Below are 26,015 nucleotides of genomic sequence, written 5' to 3'. Positions count from 1 at the left end.
GTGTATTCGCAGAGGCCAGGATAATGAGCTGTGAAAAGTGGCGCCGATGCCACGACGGAAACTGACAGGGACTGGGGATGGCGAAAAGGGTGCCTGGCCGTCAGATAAAGTGCAAAGATGGTGTTGTAGCGGAGCATGAGGTTGGATGTGTCCGCACGGTAAGGTTGGGCGGCTTCGTGAGGATGGATGAACCTTGACATTTGCTGGAAGGAGCGAGCCTGCGAGGGCAGGTACGGGTACTTCCTCATGCTGTCAACGACCTTTGTGTGGGGAGATGACGGCAGGAAATTCGACGTCAAGTACGGATAGCTCAGAAGTGAGTGGTCAAAACACTTACAATATCCGTAGACCTCAAGTAGACAAATACGGCCCGATGATCACTGCGGTAGGCACTCTGGCTCGCGGACGAATATGACCAAGGCATGATTAGCGTTGCATGTGCAGAGTATCTGTTCTGTACGGGTACCGTGCCAGAAACGTACTCGTACCTATTCAGCACAAAATGCACGTGGTCATCGGGATATCGCACATGGGATCCAGAGGAGCGGTGGCACGATGGAGAACGGAATAGACAAGTTTGCTGCCGGTTGGCTAGCATAGCTCATTACATAAGATTTGGGGAGGGGAGGAGGCTGTGCAGCAGATCAGATCAGCCACTTGTCACTTTTACCTTGACACCCGAGACGGGACAATGCGTGACGGCTATCCCTAAGCCCACGCACCTTGCAGGAGCCAGAGGAGGTGCGTGCTCTGGAGTTGCGAGGCTGACTAAGGGAGATGTCCGAGACGCTTTGTCCAGAAACTGCTCAGTGTCGTGGAAGCTCACAAGCTTGAAGCAGCAAGCTGAAGCCTCTGTGCCCGCCCTTCCTCCCCACACCCACACACTCTCCCTCCGTGCCTGCCGAACCCACCATTCTCCCCACCGTCGTTCGCCTTGCGCTTCGTATCGTCGGTACGTACTTTTTGCCCTTGTGATGGGCGTTCTCGACAAGCTGCTCCAATCAGCCAGGCTTTCACACACTGTTTACTGCACAGTACGGCGTACATTGCTGCATGCGGTGTTTCCAAGCCTCAAAAGCTTCCCTTACTTGAGGTATCTCGGATATTAATCATCAGGCGCAAACAAGACGGACTGCGTCGCACTTGGCGCTGTGAAATAAGTCGCCAAGCTCGAGTCTACACTGACGTGAAGACGACCGCCGTTTCTCCAGTTGGGCTAACGTACGTACCTTAGTCGGCCAGTTTTATCAAGCGGACCATATTGTGCCTTGGCGAAGGAGAGAAAAGAAAGCAAGCAACAAGAAAGAGACGGAAAGAAAAACTAAACCAGTTTCCCCCACTCGGCACGAGGCTCCCTAGTCAGTACGGTCGGTACCTGGAGCCAGGCGCCATCTCTCAACACACACAGGACCACGCCTCTTGCACTATCCCAACGCAGCCGCCTCTAGACCCAGCCACCGAGGCGCGGACATGACCAGTTCCGGGACACGGCCTGTTGACCTGTACAGCTCACAGAAAGAATACTCAGCGACGGTAGTAGCCTAGTGTCTCAACTTCCAAGTCTACTCGACGGTCTAGCCCTCATCTGTCACTGGCTGCGGGAAGGGAAAAGGACTAAGAAAACGGTACCCAGACCTATTGTGTGTATCCATATACACTGTACATGCGAGAGCCCTCGAAAAAAGACAGAGACACTTGGCCAATATTCGCAAGACCTGTCGAGCGTTTTGGAACCACCGAATCAAACGTGGGGTATCTTATTGTCTTGCATGCCACGACAGACGAAGACGCCAACACTAAAGACCCTTTGGGTGGACTTCGACATACCGTGATACCTCCACTTGCTATAGAGCTCTCGCTCAACTTCACTCCTTGGCTACTGCTGGTCACTTTTCCCTCAGATACCTAGTGTTTACCTACCTTGCTCTTGATCTGCAGACACTGTGCCCTCAGAGGTTTAGACACGAATGTTGGAGTCCTGACGGAAAGTGCGAAGCAGACCTGGAAGGAAGTGGAAGGTATGCGAAATTGCCCGGGAAGGCTCCATGGACTAACGACGGGAGCATTCTTGCCTGATCTTGGACAAACGGTGCTGCATCCCCCTACGTTAGAGCCAATACCCTATTTTCTCACACGCTCACACACACACACACACACCACACACACATCACCAAAGGAGATTGGGGAAAAGAAAAACAACACCAAGGTTGCTCACCCGTCGTGTTAGAATCCGAAATAACTAGCATCCAAGCACAAAATGTGTACCCGTACAGACCATATCAACATTGCTCGCGACGGTCTTTGGTGGAGCAGCCTCTGTTCCTGACTTCCTACACTACAGTCCCCGAGCAAAGGATAGACGATGCAATCCCATATGACCTGCCAAGCTGGCTACGGATGGTGATTGCCACGTTGGTGCCCAGTATCCGACACCATCACCGTCTACCTTGCATCACCACATGTTGCTTTACCATGGTTCGGCAAAACCAAAAAAACGAAGCAGACAACCCCGAGACACGGATTTCAGGGTTCTGGCTCCAAAGATCCGGGTCCCTCCTTGCCTCCCTCTCGTGCCGCTTCTTCACGGACCTGATCTCGGCTGGATCTGACCAAGAACGATTTCTCCCCCGGCCCATCGTTTTCATGCTTGGACGGCCGACGGAGGTGCGCTCTGCTTACGTCTATCCACCGCGCTTGGCCGACTAGTCCTAGGTCGGGAACCTTTGTCGGTGGTGGTACGGCATCCTCACAGGCGCTGTACCGCATGGAATGCACATGGGACCGATCGGCTCAAACCCAGTCGCCTGGAATATTGACATGGCGGGATGGATCCGTCATCCACGAATGGACGTGCACATCCCGCATCGCCCGTCGCAAACGGTGCCGCTCCCAGCTTGTTCCCAGCCCGGTACGCACGAGGCAAGCATGGCAAGCAACCACCTCGAGGCCCATCTTGATATGCTATGGCCGCTACCAGCTCCGCACGCGGTAGCCATGCTATGTCAGGCCCTGCTAATGGTGCCCACCTTCACCACCACCTGCCCTACAGTGCCTCCCACCAAAGGGCAGTCCGTCCACTGCTGTTCTCTCTTCATTTACAGTACACAACGGAGTACGGCTACCAACTTGAGGCTTGAGTTTCGAGGACTGACACCCTGGTCTGACCACTGGACCATCTTTAGATTCGATGCTGGCTCTGTCACTCTGGCCGCCGTCCAACCGGGATGACAAGAAACGCCGTCCTCTTCCGTCTCGTCCCCGGGACCGGGGGCAAGCCCTGTTGGCTGGTGGCCCTGTTCTCCTACGACTACTTAACCCAAATCCCTTCAGTCAGGATACGGGTTTGTTGATGAGGGGACCCTGGGCCTAAGATTTTAAAACCCCATCGGCGTCGGTGCTGCGTGTATCCGCAATTCACGATGAAGTCGGCATTCAGGATATCAATTGCTACACACGCATGCCTGCACGGAATGACCATCGCACCAATACCATGACGCAGCGCAACGCACTACTGTCATTAGCAGCCTATTATGCCCATGTATACAACATACCTGCATTTCACAAGCGGGCTCAGGCACCAAGGACAAGCAAATACATGGACCGCAGCAGCTCGTCAATTATTGCACATTGCTGCAAAGAACCACTCGACCGAAAATTGACACCATGTTGAGTTAAAGTCGTCACATATAGGGCAGCATCAGGCCTCGGTCATTGTTGATACCGCTGGAATTCTCGGCCGGCCCCTTGACCGCTGTGCCTAGAATGGCATCCCAAGTTCCTCAACCGGGTTGCCAAGGTTCTTCGACAAAAGTACGACGGCCTACAGATACCTGTCCTGGTACTGGCGATCATGGCATGGCTGCGAACAACCCCGACATTGAAGTCTGGTACAGGGACCGGACCGGATTCCGAGTCCGAAGCGCAAGAGCGAGGCCTAGATGACGGTGATGGCGTTTGTTGCGCACTGTTGGAATGCCAATACGATCGGTCCGGCCTTGTTCACTTTTTTTTTTTTTTTTTCATCTTGATGGGCCTTTTCTTGCAGTCACGCAGACCAGGCCCGCCAAGCCTCTCAAGTTTCTTCTGGCCCCCGCCAGTTCGCAAGCCCCGAACTGGGTGGCATTTGGTCTCGATCATTGTGAGACGAAACATGAAAACAGCGGGCCCGTCATCAGATCCGCCGTCATTTTCGATCCCTTTTGCTGTTGGGCTCTCCTTTTCTGCAAATACCTATTTTGCGCTGCCCGAGACCCGTCTTTGGGGCGGCCTGATCTGACCAACATACCGGCGTGATCTGGCTAGCCATGGCATCGACGGCATGGCATGGTGCGACCCTGGCACTGTTGTTTCTTCAGAGCACAGTCGTCATTTCAACCGTTTACCGATAGCGTCACACGCTCAAGTACGCATACGCACATTGCGATATGGCCATTGCGGCTGGCGCTGTCATCCTGCTGTACTCAATGCAGCATTAATCCTCATGATGCGCAGCTCTATGGTCCGCTTTGAGCGTGCTAGAAGGGAGAAGAATGCCACTGCCAAAGATCTTCATAACGGCGAACAGCAACACAAGACTGTGAAATTGCAGGGCACAAATTGGAAGGGGCAGAGTAAGGTACGGACCCGGAGCCCTGTATGATGCCCCAGAGTCCACTAAACCGTCGAGCAGTTGAACAGACGGGAGGCTTTTGTCCAGCTACTTACACTTGGACGACAAATGTACGCGGATGCATACGCACACGCACACCACATAGAGCTATTAGCAAAAACCTTCCCCAGGATGCCACACGACAAACAGATGCTCGATGCATGTGAGGGCCGCGACCCCACTTCCATCGGAGACGTCCTCTCCCTCGAGCTTCCCAGCGTGGTATGGCACATCCACGAGGGCGTGCGGCGGACGGCGTGTGTATGGGTACATTAGCAAGGCCATATGGCTTGCCATGCTGGTATCAGGACAGGGATGGCTGCCTTGGGGCTGGACAAACATCCCAAGTACTCGCTACCGCCGAGTCCGGGAAATAAGAAACGTGAACAGCGCCCATGCGTGCCCAAAAACCCCCGAGCAGGGTTCGGCTGTGCCGCCACGTCGTCCACCGTGGCGCCGTGCGGCATGGTTATGGCAAAGAGGTGGACGGGGTGACACCCCAAGGCACGTCCAGAGAAAAGTGAGTCTTGAATACCTGAGGGCAAAGTACTTTTCTCGTCTGCCTCATCGCGAACGCCAGACCCCCCCCCCCCCCCTATGCGATGCTCTGGGTCTACCTCGGAGGCGTGAGCTATCTGGGTAGCAGCCAGCGAAATCGACTGGCACGCCGCAGAAGGCATGGATACCTGCACTCGATCGGGTTACTTGCACCTTATTCCAGGTGGCTCTGCCCGCCCAGAGTAGCGCTACAATACGTTGGCATACCTTATTTTCGAGCGGGCAGGCCACAGCTGCGGAAAGCGAAGGCAAAGATGCAGGAATAAGTACCTATCCGTACCTACCATAAGGTATGTAGCAGCAACGATTCTACTTTTGAGACTCAACGAGAGGTTGGAGACGGCGGCTTTCATGATAACAATGTCAGAGCCGTATGGGCGCCAGGGCAAGCCGCAAATGATTCAGTACCTACCCACCTTTTTCTCTGTCATTTATTCCGCTGTCTATTTTTTCCTCCTTGGCGGAGAGAAGAGGGGTGCTCATGTGTGGTTTTTGCCGCTGCTGGGCAGAAATACTTACGGATATAGACACAGAGACAGAGAGGTAGCCAGCTACCTGAGCGGTACTCTGTACTGTACAATATACCTCGCTTTGTGCGTACTTATCTAGGTACTGGGTAGATGGTAGTAACGAAATTCAAGCAGTGCCGTTCGCTCTCTTTCCAGCAGCAGCAGCAGCAGCGACACTTCATCCAAGTCGCTATGGATGCGAAAGACTAAGAAGAAAAAACACTGGGGTGAAGAGAGAGCGAGGGAGAGAGCTTGAGGGGAGAGAAGAGAGAAGGAAACGGGAGACAGTGTCTGCACACACAGAAACAGAGGCAGACAGACAAGACAGAAAGAGGAGCGAGAGACTTTGATTTAGCTTCACTCCCCCTCCCCTGTACCCAGAAACCCTGTCTTGTCTTGCCCTGTCCCGGGCTTGTCCTATCCTGTCCTATCCTGTCCTGTCCTATCCTGTGCATCCTCTGTTCTTCTCCTCCCCTCCTACCCCGGTTCCAAGGCCGCCGCCTGTCGCTGCTTCTCTCTTTTTTTTTTCCTCTCGCAGTCTGGATCCCAGCTTTCTTTCTTCCGGGTTGAGTCTCCTTCTGCTCGTCTGCTCAGGCCAACAAGTCACCCACCCACCCTGCCTACCTAGCGCTCCCGCCTGCTCAATTCCATCTTATCCCCTCCACCCCCAGCTACCGTCTTCCCAATCTTGAAACTGCCTGCTTCGATACGTCTTTCTCCTCCACTCGCCTCTACCTCTCTCTCTCTCTCTCTACCTACTGTACGCCGGCCGACCTTCGAGTTTACTAGACCTCTCCTCCTTGCTCCTCGGCCTCGTCTTTATTCAATCCTCTCCATCCCACCCTCACCGCGCCTTTCTTCCCCCTCTCATCAACACCTTCCGTTCGTTATCCAAACAATCCCACCAATCGAGCAGCCTGCGCTCTCAGACGCCTACAGAGAGGCTGCTGCTTTCGCATGTCCAGCGCAACTCGACCCCGGACAATCTAATTGTTCGCCACGTTTTCGCTATACACTGGGCTCTGCCTACTTTATCACCCTTCCTGTGCCTCGCTTCGCTTCGCCTCGCTCTGGCCACTCTTTAACTTGACCTCCATTTCGACCACCGAACTCGATCCAAGTATATCACGACGACTATTGGTCTCGCTTCATTTGCCATCATACCAGAGATAGTCATCGAAATACAACATGGACGGACAGCGACCAGCTTCACAGAAGCTTCCTGCGGGATTAGCAGGGGTACTGAACCCAGACGAAAACCGCGACTCGGCTTATTATTCGAGTACAGATGCCTCAAGCAAGCGTACGTTGGACATAAAAAGATAGAAACGCTCGCGTTGGAGGGGGCGCAACTAACGCTTTTTCCTCCCATAGATAACTCTGCGGCATCAGGCGTTGTGCACCACGCCCTCAGCCCCACGGGGTCGGGCTACCAATCTTCGCTGGCAGACAAGACACCTTCGCCTGTCACGGCTAACATGATCCCTCAGCTGGTGTCGCCTGGGCAGAGCAACATGAGCGTCGCCGCCATGGTATCGCCAACAACCCCCGGCAGTGCTGACCCGCGTCGATTCGAGCGCCCGACATCCCTGGATTCTGGAGTGGTTCACGACATCATGGGGCCTGGATCTCGAAGAGAGAGTGTGGACAGCCGGATAAATCAGGGTTTTCACGACATGAGATTGGGCGGGAACTCGCCCTACGCTAGTCACAACCAGTCGACTACTTCAATTCAGAATACTCTCAACCAGCAGCGCAACCCTCGCCCCGGTTTGGACAATCTCTCCGTACACCGTATCTCCAATGGATACCAGCCCAGCAGCGACAGGAATCCCGAGCACCCAAAGATCATCCGGACCGCACCGGCCATCACAGGCCCCGCGACGAGCAACATCGCCCGAGCTGCGGAGCCCACCAAGGGTCAGGCGTGGGCTTTCCCAGAGGAAGAGATACAACGAATCAGCCACCACGAGCAATACTTGGACTCGAGACGTAGCAGTATCGCCGAGTCCATAGCTAGCAGCCAGTTCACCACGGAATCGAGACTACCGCCTGGCCAAAGACGTTTGGACGAGCCTGCCGACTTCAACAACCGTCTATCAAGCACCTCTTCCGACTTCCCTCCGGTTCACCACCACTCGTTGCAGCACAAGCAAATTGGGGATTTGCGCGACGACGACGCAGCCTCGCGGACGGGCTCACAACCCTACAGCCGCACGCCCGAGCTGCGTAAGAGTCACAAGTTGGCGGAACGCAAGAGAAGGACTGAGATGAAGGAATTGTTCGATCAACTGCGTGACTTGATGCCACAGGAACGAGGTTCAAAAGCCTCCAAGTGGGAAATTCTTACCAAAGGTTCGTCACATGCAACCGTATCGTTTTTGGAGCAGAGACTGATCTGAAATAGCCATTTCCGAGCATCAACGAATGGCAGACGTCATGCGCATGGTGCAGTCGCAAAACACAACGTTGGCTCAGGAAAACGACGGTCTCCGACAAGACAACCACAACTTGCGTGTAGACATTCAGCGTCTCCAGAATGAGTTGCACAACACGAGGCTACAGCAATCCCCCACAGGCCAGGCGCCGCCTCAATCTCAAGTCCCTCCCCCCCCAGCGGTAGGGTATCAGGCGGATCCTTACGCGGCTCGCCGTGAGTTGCCGCCAATCCGAGGGCTAAACGGCAACATGCCCAACCCCGACTCCATGACGGGCGTCCAGTACGAGGCTCCCAGAGTTAACGGCTATCGTCCCGAGAGGTACTGAGCCCGTATTAAAGTCTGAAGAGGCAAGGAAGAATCAACCGTCATCATGTACATGACCATATCATGCGACGCAGCGTGCCCCAGGCACTCGCCGCGGCACACACTCGTGGGCCAATAAGCCGCTCATGCAGCAACCCCGTAGGCAAAGAGCCTGCAGGATCAACCTACCTATACCCAAACACATGTTCGCGGCCTCACATGGAGGTCTGCGTGTTCTATTACAGTTCTGTGCCTCTGTTGGAATGCGTTATGCTCCACAATGCCATTTGGCGGGCTGTTTGTTTGTTTCTTTTTGTGTCGAATGTATCGATACCTGAGTGTGCCACTGGCTCACAGGTTCCGTTGAGATCAGCTCCTCCAGTTCAGCACTGATACCGGGGGACGACAATATACCCTCGTCCTTGGTCAGTAGATAAAAAAAGCAAGACGGCGTCCTATGTTTCATCTGTTTTGGGGGGTGGGTGGGCAAGGCTCAAGAAGGCCGAGGCGGGAACGGTACGGAGGGCCAGGTGTATATACCTACGCGTTGGTCAATGGGACGGCGATGCGGGCATCTAGGGTGCATGCTGTGTGGTCCATTGCTGTACTCCGGCAAGAAAAAAAAATTATATAGGGAAACTCGGTGGCAGGTTCAATGACTGATGGAGATTATGGATCATCCCTCTCCTATTTGGTCAGGTGGGGGATACCGAAGGGAAACCAGCGTTTGAATTTGTTTTCCCAGAGACGAGCTTAGGTCTCTCTCCCTGGAAGCGAGTGGCCATGGAAGCTACCAATCACAATCTCTTCCCAGGCGGGGTGGGGGATAACTGCGAATATCAGTTCTGTTGCAATATCATAATCTTGGACCGACTCATTATATGAATGAATGGCGAAGACGAAAAGTTAAGGTTGACATGCGTTAAGAAGGAGGCATGATGCGCCGCTTGGCCAAGGTTCCATGGCTGGACTCCAAGTGGGTACTCGGCCGAAATACGCTAGGTCTAAATGAGGCTAGCGTATCTTATCACCGCGACCCTCGACACGGTAATCCCAAAATTTCTCGTTCGCCCATGGAAATCTCAATCTGCACACCACATCATCTCGCCCTTCACCCTTTCCGTCTCTCTCTCTTAATCTATCAATCCGTCTACCATTCTCCCATCACATTACTCCAATATGTAAGTACTCTGCTACAGATTGTTCCGGCCATGTTGCACTTGGCAGCGATTCCATGATTAAAGAAGGCTAATTGCAATCTTTTCCCTTACGTCAGGCAGTCCATCCGTCGCACGGCCACTCGCGCCGCCTTCACCAGCTCGGTCACCGTCGCCGCTGCGCCCAAGTCCCAGACCGTCTCCTTTGCTCTGCGTGCCCTGAACGCCGCTGCCGCTGCCAGATCCTTCTCCGCCGCGGCGCCGAGAGCATTCTCCCGTTCCATTGCGTTCCGTGAAGATGACCAAGCCGAGGGAGCCATCCGCCGTACCGAGCAGAGGGGCCGGAGACAGGAACCCAGCGACAACGTCCTCTTTGTCCAAAACTACTCTTTCGATGTTAAGCCCGAGGAGCTGAGCGAGGCTTTCTCCAAGTACGGCGAGGTTGTCGGCGTTTCGATGCCTCCTAAGAAGAGGTATGTCTCAAAATACCTTGGATCCTCTGACGCAGCTTCCGGCTTCATATCTTCCTTCCCCCTTCATGGGTCTAGCTTCCGTTCTACAAGGATGAGGAGACGCACATGTGTATACTGTCCATTTCAAGTCGATCAGGGGCTAACCTATGGATCTTTTCCCTTTTAGCTACTGCTTTGTCTACTTCAAGACCCCCGAGTCCGTGAAGGAGGCTGCCGAGAACGTCGACGGAACCTTTTGGCACGGCCGCCGCATCGTTGCCAAGGCCCGCGACGCAAACGCAAGCAGACCCGCCAGGGAAAGTCGCGGGAGAAACAACGACAACAGAGCGACCAGAAAGAGCGTCTACGACGGCCCTCCCACAGCGACCGTCTACGTCGGCAACATCTCCTTCGAGGCCTCAGATAAAGACATGAACGACCTCTTTGCCAACCTCGAGGGCGTCAAGGACGTCCGCGTCGCCGTGGACCGCGCGACGGGCTGGCCGCGCGGTTTCGCCCACGCCGACTTCCACTCCGTCGAGGCGGCGACGGCGGCCTTGGAGGTCCTCAGCCAGACTGAGATTCACGGTCGCAAGCTGGCTACCGGGTACGCCCCCGGTTCCACCCCTCGTCGCCGCAGCGACAGGGACTCGTCGAAGGAGGTTGAGGAGCGCGTCGAGAGCGAGCACGCCCAGGCTGAGGAGGCGCAGAAGGAGACGAAGCCCGAGGCTGGCGTGCAGCAGAACAACTGGAATGCCTAAATTACCTTTTTAGGGTGTTGGGTGTATCGGCTGGCAAGATGAACAAAAGATATCGACGAGGACCCTTCTCGTGAGCTCAAGAAGGCGTCGATGATTTCATGTTCCGGTGGCTGAAGGCCTTCCAATGGCCTATGTACGAGATCTTCTGATGTGTTGTATTTTTTCTACTTTTTTGTGGCTTTTTTCCTAGCGGGAAAAAGCGTCAGGGATGACTGAAGAGAGAGCGTCCTAAGCTGCCTGGAGGGGGAAAAAAGATGTCGGGGCGGAAAAGGGGAAAGAAAAGTGTTTGGAGAAAAGATGGGACACATCTCCTTACGCAACGATGAATAACTTGAAAGCCGAACAAGGGCATTTGTATCATACGAACTCTAGAAAAGAAGGCCCTTTCTTGCTGAGCATGGGCTTATCTTGGGCATACATGGCATATCTTCATGTATAAAAAAAATGTAATATCTCTACTTCAGTTATGATCTGCTCTAGACCTTTTGACTTGCTTTGCTTTCAACTGACGTCTATCACCTTGTGTCATCTCAAGCGTGGTCGAAAGTGCTCGTAGCCGTGTGTGAGCTCGCTATCTAATCGCCGATGTCCATTTGACCTTGGCAAGGCTGTCTTATCACCTTACCTTACTCACCTTACTCCGTACGGGCAGCACGGGATATCGGGACGAAGGACCGACGGAAACGTTCGGCGTGGGAGCCCGGGCAGAACAGAACAAGAACAGAACAGGAAGCCCCCCCGGGGGGGGGGGGGGGGGGGGAGCCCCCCCCTTTTTTGGGGCGCCGGGAGTTTTTCTGTCGCTGGAAAGGCGCGCGGGACGGGGAGCAGGGGGAGGGGGGGGCCGGGGGAAGAAAGAAAAAAGAACAGAACGAGGCCCCCCCGGGGGGGGGGGGGGGGGGGGAAGCACCGACCTTCTTTCGGGGCCCGGAGCATTTTCGTGTCCGTGAAGACCGGCCGGCTATGGATCAGACGGGCAGCTGTGACTCCTGAGATATATGTTGGATCCCGGCACCCGGCCAAAAGAGAAAGAGAGAGAAAGAAAAGTCCCCGTTCTTTTTTTTTTTCTTTCCCCGTTCTTATGTAGAGGCTGTATCTCGTAGCCATGACCTTGTTCGTCTCCCGACATGCTTCTTGTGGATGACCTCTGTCCACGATGATCCGTCAAGTCCATCACCCCCATGGGCCCTGCTTTTAATCGGCATGACTTTACACGGGGGGTCCCATGGAGAAAACTTTCTCTGATGGGCAACGACGGACAAGGGAGCTGGCCAAAGCTTCTTCTTGTCTCCTTGATTCTTCTATAGTGTACGGAGTACTCTGTGGTTCCTGGATCGCCATCGGTCAAGGCGAACGTGAGCAATCTATTTAGCCATTCTCGCAACACATGGTCCGCCCCGCGGACTGAACTTCCCCCCTCCGCCCTCCCCCTTGCCCCGGTCTCCCGTTCCTGGAGGTCAGGTCTGTGAAGGATGATGATCTCGCTGCTTCCTCCGGCCGCAAGGCCCCGCAAGGAGAGCAAACACACCCACCCGCCGGCCCCCGGCCCCCGGTTCCTGTTCTGGTCCCCCACCCCCCAACCCGAGTCAGTTTCTTTTCTCGCGAGAATTCAAGAGAAGAATGGATAGATGACAACGGAATACCCGCGCCCACCTTCCCTGTCACAACGGGACTCACAAAGTCACGATCCTACTGATTGATATCCGTACCCGTTCCTGACTTTCAGCCTTTTTTCGCACGTTCACTCCCCTTTTCCCACCCCCTTCCCCTGCGCCCTGGGTTCATACAAGTTACCACATTATCCCCCGCAATGTTTCTCCTTGATAGCATAGAAGGTCCGTCCGCCCCCCTTCTAGAAAGGTTCCTCAAATAGGAAAAGGGGGGCGTGATCAGGCAACATCACGGCATCGCCGTTGAAAAGTAGCGAACATCTACGAGGTACTCTGTACCCGTCGCGAATACACGTATTATAGAGAAACTTTGATCGCGACACGCTATAAACGCGCGAAGCTCTCTCGCGCCCAGGCCGTCCCATGTAGACACATGGGTTGATACCCTTTCGACGTCGGTGGGAAAACGGTGGAAGACCCGCCTGTCCCGAGGCTCCCCCCCCCTCCCCCGGTCCAAGCTATCCATCCGTACGGATGGATACCGGATACCTTTCTCCAAAAAAATCCAACACACCGTTTTAGATTTTCTTCCAAATTCGTCGGAATAGATGATTCTGGTTGGTCAGAGGCCCGGCCAGCCCACTCCCGACATGCGTTTTCCCACCAACGCACCGGCGCCCAAAAAAATCGAGTCAAGGAAAAAAAATCTGCAAGCAAGCGCAAAAAGAATATTGACCAGCCTGGGGGTCGAACCCAGAATCTCCTGATAACTGATTGAATCGTAGTCAGACGCCTTGCCATTGGGCCAACCGGCCGATTATCCCGTTAAGGATTCGAGCTTGCTTGCTTGGTCACCGTAGCCGAAAGCTGGATTATGAAGGGTAAAGCCGAAACTTTGAGATCGTGATGTTGGATGAAGCTTGTCTTCACCAACGCAAATGCTGGGGATGCATATGTATACTTGACAGCCCTGATCATGATAATCATTGGAATTGAATAGCTCATGCCTCTTGGATTTTGGAGGTTTTAGATTCCCGAATATCGCTAGCCATTGACGGTGAGTTCCGCGGCACAATCTTTACTCCGGGCCGTGGAAATAAGAGAGCAATGAAAACATCATCTGGTAGCCGGGGTTCTAGATTATCAAAAATTTCATTATGTGGTTTCTAGTCACAACTATCACCCCAAAGAAAGCTTCGTCATCTGAACTACTCGCCCCCTTGAACACACGCTACTACATATGATGAAGAGAGTTCTTGACTTGGAATATATTTACAATACTGAAGCAAGAGCAAGCTGGCCCTGGTAACTTACTGCCAACAGACCAGCGTCATGATGGCCATCTTTTCCCATGATTCCCGTCTTCTCCACAGTGTACCCGCGGCGGTCTATCTCTATAGTTCAGATGTGGCCAAGCTCTCGTCGGTGGCCCTGACAAGTCCGCTGATGCTCTTGCCTGGGTAAGAGGACAGACAAGATGAAGATGGCACTTCAAGTACTATCCATATTTGTATATCAATGAACGTCACATGTGACTTTTCACAAGCTGCTAACTACCTTCATCATCTTTTCACCTCCCCTCTTCCAAGTGTCTCGCGCCTACGAGAAGAGCCTCACCATCCCATCAACATCAACATTCCCACCACTAACAACAAGCCCCAGGTCCCACCCCTCCTCACCCCCCTCCCGCTCCGCCATGCCCCGAAACTCCTCATTATACAACGCGACAGCCAACGGCACCGCCGCGCTCGGCTCGACCCACACCTTGAGCCTCTCCAGGAGCAGCCGCGTCGCCGCGAGGATCTCCTCCTCGGTGACGGCGTACATGCCGCCCACCAAGCCCCGATCGTAGATCAGGCCCCACGGCGCGGCGCTGACGGCGCCCGCGAGGCCGTCCGCCACCGTGTCGGGGGTCTTGGCGTGGGCGACGATCCTCGCGCCCGAGCGGAACCCCCTCCGCCCGTCGTCGGCGCCCTCGAACTCGGGCTCCGCGCCAAAGACTTTTGTGCCGGTGCCCTCGCAGCTGAGGGCTGTGCCGGAGAGGAGGCCGCCGCCGCTGCAGGGCGCGATGATGGCGTCGAGACCTTTTCGTCGTCGTCGTCCTCCTCCTCCTCCCTCTCCGATGGAGTTCTGTTGCTGCTGCTGCTGCTGCTCCAAAACTTGCTCCTGGAACTCGAGTCCCGCCGTCGCCTGACCGAGGATGACGTCCGGGTGGTCGTGAGGCGGCACGAGCCTGGCGCCCGTCTCGGCGACGATCTCGGCCGCGACGGCCTCGCGGCCAGCGAATCCCGGCCCCGAGAAGACGACGATGGCGCCGTAGCCTTTCGTCGCTGCGATCTTGTTCGGGCGCGTCGTGGTGGGCATCACGATGCGAGACGCGATGCCGTCTTCTGCGGCCGCCAAGGCGAGGGCTTGGGCGTGGTTACCTGAAAGACGGACCAATTCGATCAGTAAAGCGGGAGATTAGAGGAGGGAATCAAGGCGTTGCGACTTTTACCTGCGCTGTACCCTACGACGCCCTTCTCCTTGCCGCCGCTCTCGAGCCATCCGGGCTCCTGTTGGAGTCTCTTTATGGCGTGGAAGGCCCCGCGGGCTTTGAAGGCGCCGGTGCGTTGCATGTTTTCGCATTTGAACCAGAGCCTGAGGATGGGTCTCGCTGGTGTACGGCCGCTGCCGATCGCGGCAGGGTCTCTTGGTGTCGACGCCATTCGGCTCAGTGTCTTGTTCGTCAAAACGGGAGTCAGATGGACGTGTGACCTGATTAGATGGCGGGCCTGAATGACCGAGTCCCTGGTCAGGGGAGGACAGGTTGAGAGGCTGGCCATGACTATGACAGCGGCTGAGATGAAGGCAGTTCTTTGTAATAGGATGGTAATGGGTATTGATTTTGGTTCTAGTGTGGGCTTGAGTCTGGCTTGTAAATGATATCAAGATGCGCGAGGTTTGAGCCGCGGTGCTATTCAATTGACATGCTCATCAAAGTGGTCGTGGCTTTCAGAACTGCAAGATAGCAAGATATCAATTACTATTATACTATGATTCTGTTTGAAGTCATCGAGCTGCTTCGGGTAAGGAACCCGGCGTCAACGTCGTTCTCGCGGTGTTTACGTCTTGGTTGGAAGTGGGACTCTCGGCAGGACTTACAACGACGCCGAAATGCACTCGGCAACTTGACCATGTCTCCGAGGTCGAGAGAACTTGACTTCCAATGAGACGACTCGTCCACTTAGGAGAATTAGCGAGCAGTTGAACACCATATGCAAGAGGTTATGGCAGGGCTTCAGCATCGGGTCTGACTTCCGAGGCTATGAACTCTCCTTGATCAATCATGTTGAGCACCGCAGAACGGGCTATTCCCCAGCCAACAAATTCCAATCATCTCTAGGAAAGACTTTGAATCGTATATCTTAGCTATGTGCTACTGCAAACGGCCGGCAGGCGCTCGTACAATGATATTATGCTGTTTTTGACTTGCGCCGCCATAATGTGTATAATTGATGATTATTGTGGTCGTCGACCACGAGTAAAGATCTTCATAGTTTTAATTAATTAGCCAGGCAAACATAATTGGGTGTAATACGACCCTGGAAGTGCTTAACTACGTGAGCGACTAATAGCTGGTGTTTGTGGTATATAGTTAAAATAGCCAAACCATACAGTCAAAACAGCCGTACGTAATACTTCCACGTCATACTACCATCCAACAAACTGCTTTTGAAGCCGATGCAGTCACTTCCATTTGAAGACATGGCCAAGAACTTTGCAAGCCGACCTCTCAAACAATGTTGTTCCCACGTACAGAGGAAAACCAGTGAGGACTATCTTAGACCTACATAACGTTTGCAAGACTTTATGAAGCGTGTCGGCACGCTGATGAAGGGAGGTGCAGACACTATAATCATCATGATCCGTCATCATCGACCCATTCTCCCCGTAAAACGTGCAATCGGTCGGGGGGTGGTAGGTACAAGTAACATGGCTTTTAGCCGTGACACTTGAAAAGAGGTAGGCTCCTCCTTCTCTGACATAAAGCAGGTTCGTCGGACATCACTGGGAAAATCGGGAAATTAAACAAAAAAAAAGTCTATTCTCTTTTTCTCTTTCTGACCCGAGATCTGATCAAGACCCATGGCTGGCTCGCCCCAAAAAGGGGGAAAGAGCGTTTTATAGACGTCAACCGGAGGGAGGTGGGGAGTGTGAAGCATCTTCAGCATCTTCCCCAATAACCCCCACGAATGCGACCCAAATACCCCTATGCCGTAGCTTCAACGCCGAAAACTCCCAGATTCCCTACTTTCGCATCTTGGTCTTTTTGATTTGCCATTGCTCTCTGGAACGAAAAAAAAAAAAAGTCGAGGCGTGAGGACTGATTGCCCGGTTTTAACTTTCAAATGCCCCTCACCTGAGTATTGGATCATGTCCCCTTTTCCATAGGTTATGCTTGAGAAAAAAACGAAGTGAGAAAACCAACTTCTGTATCCAGAAAACCCCCTTTCTTGATTCTGCCAGGTACTTTTGGACCATGGCTCTACCATTGAACCCCGATTTGGGTACGTAAAATTTCGACCGAGATCGGTCTTGGAGAAGTGAATAGTCGGAAGAGAGGAGAAGGCCAGAAGAAAATCCAAATTCGAGGCTCGAGGCTCAGAGCGTCACCCTTTCTTGATATGTCCTTGTATGTTTTACCATGCACGGCTTTCTTCTTGACCGTGTGGTTTGTCGTGGCAAATTGTTATTTTGCGTCGTCTCGCGTTGACGCGTGGTGTGTGGACGAGATCTCCGAGTGCAACGAAACGGGCCGGCGACAAGGCCTGTCGCGGATTTGACAGTAAAGGGTATGGCTATAGTAGTGGGTTGCCGGGTGTAATAGGCTTTTCCTGCATGATTGGGTCGGCGAGGTCGGATCGTAGTGATGAGAAGCCGTTGGCAAGAGGGAATGGCTTCAGGAGACCCCCTCTTCCATTCGAACTGAACGCAACGGTCGCAAATCATTGCAGCAGATCCTTGACGTTTTCTTTCACATTGAGCGCCCACTTTAGCTTCGCCAACGTCGACCTCGTCTCCTCGAGCAACCTCTCCTGCTCGGCATCCCGCCCGGCGACGCCAGCCTTGATATCCTTGAGCAAGAATTCCTGCTGCGCCTTGTACTCGTCAAACTTTTTCTGGATCTCCTCCTTTTGCCGCCTCAGCTCCTTGATGTTGCCGTCCTGCTGGTCGCACAGGTCCCGCAGCGCCGCAATCTTTTCGTCGTCGCGCCGCCGCTCCTCGACGACGCCCGCAATCTCGGACCGCAGCTTTAGGTGCGCGCGCTGCACCTCGTCGCCCTGGTCCTTCCAGTGCGAGCTGATGGCGTTATACCGTCCCTCCATGAGCGCGGCATGGGTGTTTGCGTCCTCGACCTGCTTCGTCGTGCTGGCGCGCATCTTTTCCATCTCGTCGCGCCACAGGAGCTCTTTTTCTTTGGCGTCCGCCGTGCGCTTCTTTTCTAGTTCCACATTGGCGTGGAGGGTTTCGACCTGGCGCTCCTTGCGGCTGAGGAGCGTCTTGGTGACGCTCGCTTCGAGAAGGCGGCTCTCGTAGTCGCTGATGATGCGCTCCATCTTGTCCTCTACCAGCTTGGCGGCCTGCTTGGCCTCCTCGGCTCGTAGCCGTTCAATCTGGATGTCACGCTTTAGGGCTTCGTTGTCGCTGACGAGCTTGTTGATGACCCGTCCCGTCTTTCCCAGACCCGCCTTGCCAATGGTCGAGTCCCAGCCTGGGCCTTGTCCTTCGGGTACGGGAGCGGCGTTTTCATCGTCGGCAGGCGGCGTCTCTTCCCTCCTCGCTGAGTCTATTTTGATGGTGTTGTCGTTGCTGGCGTGAGGCCAGTCGTGCTTTAACTTGACGCCTGGCGTCCTTTCTTGGTGATTCGATGCCATGCTGACTGCGCTGGCGTTGCTGTTTACGGAACTGGAGAATGCGGAAGTGTGTGAGGGTGCGTCGGAGCTCGTGTCGCTCGCGGCTTCGAAGCTGGGTACTGTTCGGATGGTCTGGACCATCTTAGGGGCGCCTCGGGGAGAAGGGAAAGGGCTCGGCGTCGACTGGTGGGTTCCGTCGATGCGCGTGTTCAAGCTACTGTTGCGTACGTTACGAGAGAAGTAGGAGGTGGTGATAGGGGGAGCGAGTGTGCGTCGACTGCTCGAGAGACCATTTAGCGATGGGGCCGTCGTCGTTGTCGTCGGGGAAGAAGACGTTTTGGCGGAAGTTGTTGAGGTAGAGGTGTGGAGGTCTTGAGGAGGTTCGAGGTCAGCACGACGGTCACCTTTCCTTCCGTAAGTTCCAGGAACGGCAGCGGAGTGGTATAGCGCCAGTGCCAGACTCCTGAAAGGTTTAGGTTGTCGGGAGAGGCTAGAGACAGAAGATGGCGTGGAGTGGGCGGGCTGTGGATGGGGGCGAGGTTTCAAGCAAAGAGTGCACAAGGACGGGGACCCTTACCGAGAACAAAGTCTTGTGGAGGAATATCAAAGTCGGGTACGGGTACCTGAGGAAGGTTGGATGGGAGCCGTTGCTTGTCGTGTTTATTGAGTTTTTGCAGTCGACTAGGCATGTCTCTGGCTCATGTTATTTCAGTCGTCGTCGTCGTCGTCTTGGGGTTGTTGACGGTGGTGGCCCAGGTAGGCTGGTCGACGGTCTGGTAGTTTGCAGATTGTTTAGTGTTGGCGTGGTGGGTGGTTGCAGCAGAAAGTTGGGGGCGCGCGCGTTCGTCTTTTTTGGATTGGGCGTTGGTTGATTTTAGCTGCGGTCGAAAACGGCGGCCCGTCTGATGTCGGACCGGCGGCTGACGTGGGATTGGATGCGCGGGTTCGGTGGGTTTCTTGGGGGAAGAAGAGACTGAACTCGATATCCGTAAACGAGAGACAGACACACGCACTGCCTGGAATGGGCGGATGTCCGGGTCAAGCGTGGTGGGTGTGGTGGTGGTCAATTACAGCTGGGAAGAAGCACGCGAAGCCCATGCGGCGAGGGCAATGCAAGGAAGAGAGAGAGAGAGAGAGAGACAGGCAGAAAATACGGGAAGAAAGATGGGACGGGAATCTCGGCCTTGAATGACAAAAGGCTGGATTGGATTCAGAGTTATCCGTAAGGTCAGGTAGGTAGGTCAGGTATTGTATTACCTAGTCCTACGTCAGTCAGATAGTGTGGACAATCTTCCTCTGACAGGAGGTGGGAAAGGAGGGTCGGGCGAGAAGGGAAAAGCCCAGATGAAAACTAAGCAGGAACGGCGGCCGAGACAAGCATAAGGCAGATCAGAGCGGGCATTTGGTAATTCCTAGGGTCGGGTGCCTTCAGTACGGGCATGCAATTGTGGACGGAGTACGCAGTAATGATCAATTCGGCCAAGGGGACCCGCTGTGTCTTGTTCACTGCTCTGCATTGCTTTTCTTCGTCCGTCTTTGATACAAGACAATACCAAATAACTTCCTTGCCTTACTTAGCCAGGCACGTGAACAAAACATCAACACTGACAACGGAACTTGCAACCATAAGGCAAAGCACACCACCAACAGTAGAACACACCGCATCGAGGCACAACGCACAACACAGCGGGCACCGAACAAATCACAGCAAACGGGGGCCACCGGCAGACCGATATGACAACCTTGACGTGACCACTCATCTGCCCTGACTAACCAGTTGAAACCCCCACTAAAAAGCAGGAGAGCACCCTGTTCCCCAGCAACCCGGCTGCTGCGTCACTCAGCCTCTGCAGGAAAAGGTTGCATGGGGATGGCTCATGCACGGCCCTCCTATTATGTATTGCTCTCTTTTTATGTGCCTACAGCTTCCATTACGGATCATGTGTCTACCTACTTATGTACGTAGACTGGTAGCCCCCTGAAGTCATCAGGTAAGGGGCAACGGCGCATCTTAAAGCGAAAAACGACATCTCCATGATACAAATGCGCATAACATTGAATTTCCCTTCAAATCTCATTCTAGGAATAGCCCCCCTTTCTCTAGAAGCCGCCTTGCATGGCCACACGAAACACCACACACTTAGAATATGAGCCTGGATAATCGCATTGTGTATGTAATGCGCCAGCCTCCTTGAATAAACTCTACCTAGCAGACACTCTCTCTCTTCCTTCGGTCCCCTAATACCAAGAACAATCTCAAAGACCAACATTTGAGATCGTAAAGATACACACCCAGCTGCCAGTAACCCCATCCTTAAACCCCCTTCGCCACCAGCATCCGTCTCATCCCGTCCCCAGCTTGAAAGCTCTTTAATCCCAGCGCAGATCTGAGCCGCATCTCACTGTCACTTTCACCTCGTCAAAGGAAAAAAAAAAAGACACCCCTATCCCAGTAACCAGCGGCTGAGCCCAAATACACGATTTCTCCCCTACCCCCTGGACCGATCGTTTCCGGGCCCCCTTTTCCCGGGCACCGTTCAAGGAACCCATTACTTGAACGCAAGGCTTATCAACTTTATCCTCCTCCCATAACCCTCATCCCATCTTGAAACTGCGCCCCCCGCCATACTCATCCCGAAAGACTACTTGAGCCTGCAGCGGGAAGAACACAAGGAAGACGACAGATACCGTCTCAACTCAGCAAGAGGGCTTCGTCAGGTGTTCGGCCTCCATCCGCAACCCGCCGTCTTTATAATTAGTACACACCTCGGGGCAATTGGCTTTCTCGCGGCAGCTTGCATGCGAGAACGACCACACACACACACGCACACACATACACACACATACATCTACAATCTATGCACCTCAACATTGACATCGTTATCCGAAACAGTAGACATTGCTCGAGGACCTACCAAGATCCTACCTAGGTTGGACCCATCGAAGTCGCTAACCGTACCTCGAAGCTCGTGATACTAACGAAATTCCACTCCCCTCCCGTCTCTCTTCCCTCCTCCCAGAATAGCTCAACAGTATCTGTTTCTTCGGTCTACGTACCCTTCAACATCCCATAAAATGACACACTGCGCCAAGCCCGCCCAAACCGGACAACCACCGGGCAAAACATCTCCAACCCCCGTACTGCCATACCAAAACTTCCCCCGGAAACCCCTAGACCGACCGACGCTAACGTCAGACCTGAGGGACCGAGGCCGTCCATGCCCCCTCCTTCCTTCCATCCTTCCCCGGAGAAGAATCCGTCACTCTGTGTCCGAGAGCTTCGTCAGCTCCAGCCCGTCGCCTGCCGCATTCCCCCGCCCGTCATACATGCGACCCGCGGGGGTGTCGTATGCGTATGGCTTCGGGACACGCCTCAACCCAAGGTATATAATGGATTCACCTCTCCAACATAGACACATACGACCACACCCATCAGAGAATTCGGGATCCCGTCCGCTCTCCCATAGACAAGCTGATGAGGGCCAGATTAGTAGTTGAGTCGGTGACGATCAGCGAATACCTGGTGTTGTATGTTTTTTTCTCTCTCGTATACGTTTTCTTGCTTGTGTGGTGCTAGGTATACTCGTGGTTATTTGCCAGGAGGGGGACGGGAAGGCTAGGCCAGGCAGCCTGCACTAATTTCTCGTGTATGAATGACAAGGTCAAGAGGAAGGTATCCGGCTGTCACCACCTCAAGAACACATCAACTGGTTTAACAGACTTTGCTTTCCGGGCCTCTGATGGCCCTTGATTTTACATGTATACAGTTTATCCGTACACTTACCATGGTTTCGAGTCCCCGATCGAACGCCAGACCCATGCCATGCCATGCTATGCTCACGCCGATTTGCTTCCGTGGCATTCTCCTGTTGTCTTTTTATGCCTTCTCTGCTTTCTCTCCATCTCTTCAAGTCAGTGGGCCCCGGAGACCAATTGCTGCCCGATTCGCTCCAGTTTTTCCTTGGGTATTCGTTTGGGTTTCCGCGGCTATCAAATCATCCATCCTCCGCAAAACCATTCCGCTTTCAATGCCGTCTTTGAACGGTCTATGCAGTCGCTTGAGATCGGCCTTGGTCATGGTCATCCTATGTTGTGATAGCCGTCGTGTTGTTCGTCGCTGGTGCTGTTCCAGCCTCTGCAGCTGCCTTCGCCGATTCTAACCAGGTCGGCCGGAACTTAACCAAGTATTTTGCCGCCAGAGGCCGTGCGTCCTCGTCTGTACACAAAATTAGCATCGTTAATGACACGCGTAGCGAAGGATAGCACATACACTCTGTCCATATATCTTGCACTGTATCCAGAGCCAAGTCTTTGGCCGGCGGCCGCATCATGACCAGGTACAACAGACTTGTCAACGCCAGGGGCACAACCAACGGATCCCGACACATCAACTTGACGCGTGATAAGATGGCAGGGCTGAGCTCGGGAATCTCGCCCAAAAACCGAGTAATGACCTTGTCTTGCGCATTGAGGTACTGAGAGAAGCCGTCGATCAACTTCAGGGCCCATTTCTCGTAGTGCAGGGGATGGCCTCCATCCTGCTTCTTCTGCAGCTGATCGTTGTACCATTCTTCATGTAGCCATGTGATGGCAACATCGATACGGCGGCGGAAGTCCTCGAGGACGTAGGTATACAGGGACTCCCGGATACTGTCACCGAGAGCTAGACGGCCAGTGGCCTCGTCTTTTACACCGCCCTCCAAGCCGGCCGACGAACGGCTGGCTAAGCGCGTAATAATGGCGATCCAAGATTCTCGGTCGTTGGTGCTGGCAGCCAATCGGTTGATGCCAGACTTTGACTTTTTCGCAGGGTCCTCTAACGTCTTGACGAACTGGAAAAGCGACATCACAGAGCCTTGACCCGCACTGAGTGCCAACTCAGGCGTAAGTGCTGGTGGAGGTGGTAGTCTAAACGTCCTCAGACCGAGATCACCGTCATCTGGTTTGGTTACAGGGTCGCTGTCAAGCTTGTTGAGGATCTGTTCGTTGTCCTCGGCGGCGTAGAAATCTGGCTCGTATTCATCGTCGTCCTCTTCTACGCCAAGAGGAGCGGTTTCGGGATCGATTTGTGGTGGGGGTTGGGCAGCGAGCACATTGAGTCGTCCTCGGATACCCTGCAAAGAGTTAGTAAAGGTCACGCCCTGCATATATCGACTCAGACCTACCTCGACAGCTTTCGCGAGCAGTTGGGCGTCTGTCCGAAGGAGCGTGGTGATGCTGATCTTGGCAGCCAAAGCTGTAGGCAAAGTGCCCACGTCAAACGCTTTCAGTCCCTCGCTTCCAGTAAGAGTAAAGACGTCGCCTAGACTGTGAGGGCCTGGCGGTAGTGGCGTGATTTGTATCTGCGGCGTTGTCGCAATTTGAGGTGCCATCCGCTGGCGCTTGGCTTCTATACCCTCTTGTTGCTGCTGTGCCTCGAGGGCACGTTTCCGGCCAGATTCATCAAAGATCTCGTGTCTCATGCGCATCATTCTCTCCACGTGCTGTTGAATCCGTTGCGCCATGGGATTATGAGGATCGCTTCGTTACAATGGTTAGCGATGAAACCAGCAGAATGGTGCACATGGGACTAAGGATATACCGTTTGGCTAGATGTATCAAGAGCATTCGAGTAGTCTTCTCCATGGACTTAACCATTACACGAGTTCTAGGGGTCATTGGCGAGTTTGCAAGCTTCAACGGGTTGAAGTTGAGAACGGCATTGAGGATCCTATTGGCAGTGCCCGGGCGACTGCGGATCAAAATGGACAGGCAGTTCAAAGTGGCATCCACGAGCAACACATCACTATCATCATGGTGCTGCGGTTAGCTATCGTCGGACCTTTCCCGCTCTCGCTTGCAATCCTTACCTGCTGTTCTCCTGCAGTATGCTCAGTATCCTGTCCAGTAAACCAGCCCCTTCGGCGTCGAGCGTCCTAGCATCCAACGTCTGGTGGTTTGGCGGGATCTTGTCGAGTGATATGTCAAGGGAATCACCACGCTAGACCCTAAGTCAGTAACAACACTAATGCATACTCTTGGGTTCATCGTACTCTCGGTTCGTTGGGGTTCGCCGCCGACTGTGCTAGAACAACTCGCTGGGCAAACTTGATACAGCATATCCGCACCGTGGATTCGGCATCGTCCCAAATTCGAAGGATCCTCTGCTTTATCGCGACCATCCGTTCCCATGTAAATGTGTCGTACGAGTTATTGATGCTACCGATTCAATTAGCCTCCGATGCACGCAACGCAGCCAGAGCATGCCGAAGAAGTAGATGCGCACTCACATCCATCGCAGCGCAAAGGGATAGATGCTGGCTGCCGTCTGAATAGCGCTTCGCAGGACGTGGGCGTCCTCGTTGGGGGTCTCGACCATCGTCTGTAGAGTGTCCAGCACAAACAGCTGCATCGTCTCCTTCTCGCTTCCGGGGAGGGCTGGCGTCGCGAAGGCTTCAGCGAGGAAATCGGCGCCCCATCTGCGCAGTTCGACGCCCGCTGTGGGGCCGACGATTGGTAGGATGCTTTTGACGACCGTCGGGTAGTACTTAACGTCACCGAGAACGAGCTTCCTGGCGTCGTTTAGTTGGCGAATCTGGTCGCTCACAGACACCTGCGGGGAGGGAGCCGCCATGATTGCAGCAAGCGATGGCGAAGACGCTTGAAGTCTGAATGATTTTAGGCAGATGGAGAAATAATGTGAAAGTCGATGAAACGTAAAAGTGTTGTTGGATATCGAATCTCGGGCAAGTTGGAAGACAACTTGGGTATCACGAGGGCAGCAGCTGTCGCGACTTGTCGAAATATGGAGAGCTCAAGCTTTTCCAGATCACCATTCTCCAACGCGCCGATAAACACACAGTCGCAATCGTCAAGAGTCGTGTAATTCGTCGGAATGGATGGCGAAAGCCAGATGTGCGATGAGGAAATTTCCCGGCGATTCGTATCGGCTACCCGTCGATGCGATTCCTCTGTTTGCCTTGCTCCAAAAGTCTGATGTATTTCCTGCGGGTGCAAGAAGAGGCAGCAAGCACCTGCCGACGTTGAGGGACCTGCGTGACAAGCGACGCGGATTATGACGGGGCGTGTCGACGGCTCCTGGCTGTTTTGGGTTAGCGCATCGGCTGCCCTAGAGCCTGGGAGCTGTGGACCCTCCTCATCGGGCATGGAAGGCACGCACGGTACCTTACCTTTCAGTCACTTCTATCCACGGACACTGGACTCAGTATCGCTTGTTCAAATTAAAGAGAACCTTTACCGTGGTGGTGCGTTCTCAATTGAATGATGCAAATCGGCATTCGTGACGAAAAATCGGAAACGCCTGCCGTGATGTAATGATCAAGGATGTTTTCAATGCACCTAACTAACCTAAATACCGGCTGGAGCTTTGAGCTTGAGGTCGCAGGGCCCAAAAGCTACGAGAAAGATGCAGCTTCAAAACCAGCTTCCCATACGTAGGTACCATGAGTCTAAGCCTCAGTGCTTCCAATGAAGGCATTTTTGTCTTTTCTCTCTTTCTTCATATAAATGTATATTTATCTAGCACACTATTCCAGCATGCGTATTTCCGTCGAGTAACACGGGAGGCTTTGCTCAGGCGCCCGGCATGGCCCGCGCAATTCTACGATCATTTTCGGGCGAGCATGATCCTGTCCACATTCTCTTCCACCCAGATCGTGGCAAATTGCCTCCCGCAATCAACT

At 53.9% G+C, this 26,015-nt stretch overlaps 8 protein-coding genes across 8 annotated transcripts; 5 read left to right on the top strand and 3 right to left on the bottom strand.

The window, feature by feature from the left end:
* Positions 1–2,472: 2,472 nt before the first annotated feature.
* On the top strand, positions 2,473–3,228 carry CABS01_12463 (uncharacterized protein; the record flags this gene model as incomplete). The annotated part of the gene is made up of 2 exons (XM_060545816.1): positions 2,473–2,664; positions 2,713–3,228. The coding sequence occupies 2 exons, from the start codon at positions 2,473–2,475 to the stop codon at positions 3,226–3,228; spliced, it is 708 nt and encodes a 235-aa protein (XP_060396351.1).
* Positions 3,229–4,483: 1,255 nt separating this feature from the next.
* On the top strand, positions 4,484–4,924 carry CABS01_12462 (uncharacterized protein; the record flags this gene model as incomplete). The annotated part of the gene is made up of 2 exons (XM_060545815.1): positions 4,484–4,615; positions 4,670–4,924. The coding sequence occupies 2 exons, from the start codon at positions 4,484–4,486 to the stop codon at positions 4,922–4,924; spliced, it is 387 nt and encodes a 128-aa protein (XP_060396350.1).
* A 633-nt stretch (positions 4,925–5,557) lies between these two features.
* CABS01_12461 (uncharacterized protein) lies at positions 5,558–5,815 on the top strand (the record flags this gene model as incomplete). The annotated part of the gene is made up of 1 exon (XM_060545814.1): positions 5,558–5,815. One exon carries the CDS (start codon positions 5,558–5,560, stop codon positions 5,813–5,815), a length of 258 nt encoding a protein of 85 aa, XP_060396349.1.
* Positions 5,816–6,903: 1,088 nt separating this feature from the next.
* CABS01_12460 (helix-loop-helix DNA-binding domain-containing protein) lies at positions 6,904–8,481 on the top strand (the record flags this gene model as incomplete). The annotated part of the gene is made up of 3 exons (XM_060545813.1): positions 6,904–7,018; positions 7,090–8,070; positions 8,123–8,481. The coding sequence occupies 3 exons, from the start codon at positions 6,904–6,906 to the stop codon at positions 8,479–8,481; spliced, it is 1,455 nt and encodes a 484-aa protein (XP_060396348.1).
* Positions 8,482–9,706: 1,225 nt separating this feature from the next.
* CABS01_12459 (RNA recognition domain-containing protein) lies at positions 9,707–10,829 on the top strand (the record flags this gene model as incomplete). Its single annotated transcript, XM_060545812.1, has 2 exons — positions 9,707–10,089; positions 10,256–10,829. Coding segments are annotated over 2 exons (957 nt in total), but the record flags the coding sequence as incomplete, so codon positions are not given.
* A 3,206-nt stretch (positions 10,830–14,035) lies between these two features.
* Positions 14,036–15,261, bottom strand: CABS01_12458 (pyridoxal-phosphate dependent enzyme; the record flags this gene model as incomplete). Its single annotated transcript, XM_060545811.1, has 2 exons — positions 14,036–14,862; positions 14,934–15,261. 2 exons carry the CDS (start codon positions 15,259–15,261, stop codon positions 14,036–14,038), a joined length of 1,155 nt encoding a protein of 384 aa, XP_060396346.1.
* Positions 15,262–17,424: 2,163 nt separating this feature from the next.
* On the bottom strand, positions 17,425–19,022 carry CABS01_12457 (uncharacterized protein; the record flags this gene model as incomplete). Its single annotated transcript, XM_060545810.1, has 2 exons — positions 17,425–18,704; positions 18,911–19,022. 2 exons carry the CDS (start codon positions 19,020–19,022, stop codon positions 17,425–17,427), a joined length of 1,392 nt encoding a protein of 463 aa, XP_060396345.1.
* Positions 19,023–22,418: 3,396 nt separating this feature from the next.
* CABS01_12456 (mRNA cleavage and polyadenylation specificity factor complex subunit) lies at positions 22,419–24,946 on the bottom strand (the record flags this gene model as incomplete). The annotated part of the gene is made up of 7 exons (XM_060545809.1): positions 22,419–22,549; positions 22,604–23,447; positions 23,499–23,853; positions 23,915–24,118; positions 24,183–24,313; positions 24,366–24,531; positions 24,603–24,946. 7 exons carry the CDS (start codon positions 24,944–24,946, stop codon positions 22,419–22,421), a joined length of 2,175 nt encoding a protein of 724 aa, XP_060396344.1.
* Positions 24,947–26,015: the final 1,069 nt, after the last annotated feature.

The sequence above is a fragment of the Colletotrichum abscissum genome, assembly GCF_030869225.1.
Source record: "Colletotrichum abscissum strain IMI 504890 chromosome Unknown Scaffold_38.1, whole genome shotgun sequence".
Lineage (NCBI taxonomy): Eukaryota > Fungi > Ascomycota > Sordariomycetes > Glomerellales > Glomerellaceae > Colletotrichum > Colletotrichum abscissum.
This window is presented reverse-complemented; position numbering and strand designations above follow the sequence as displayed.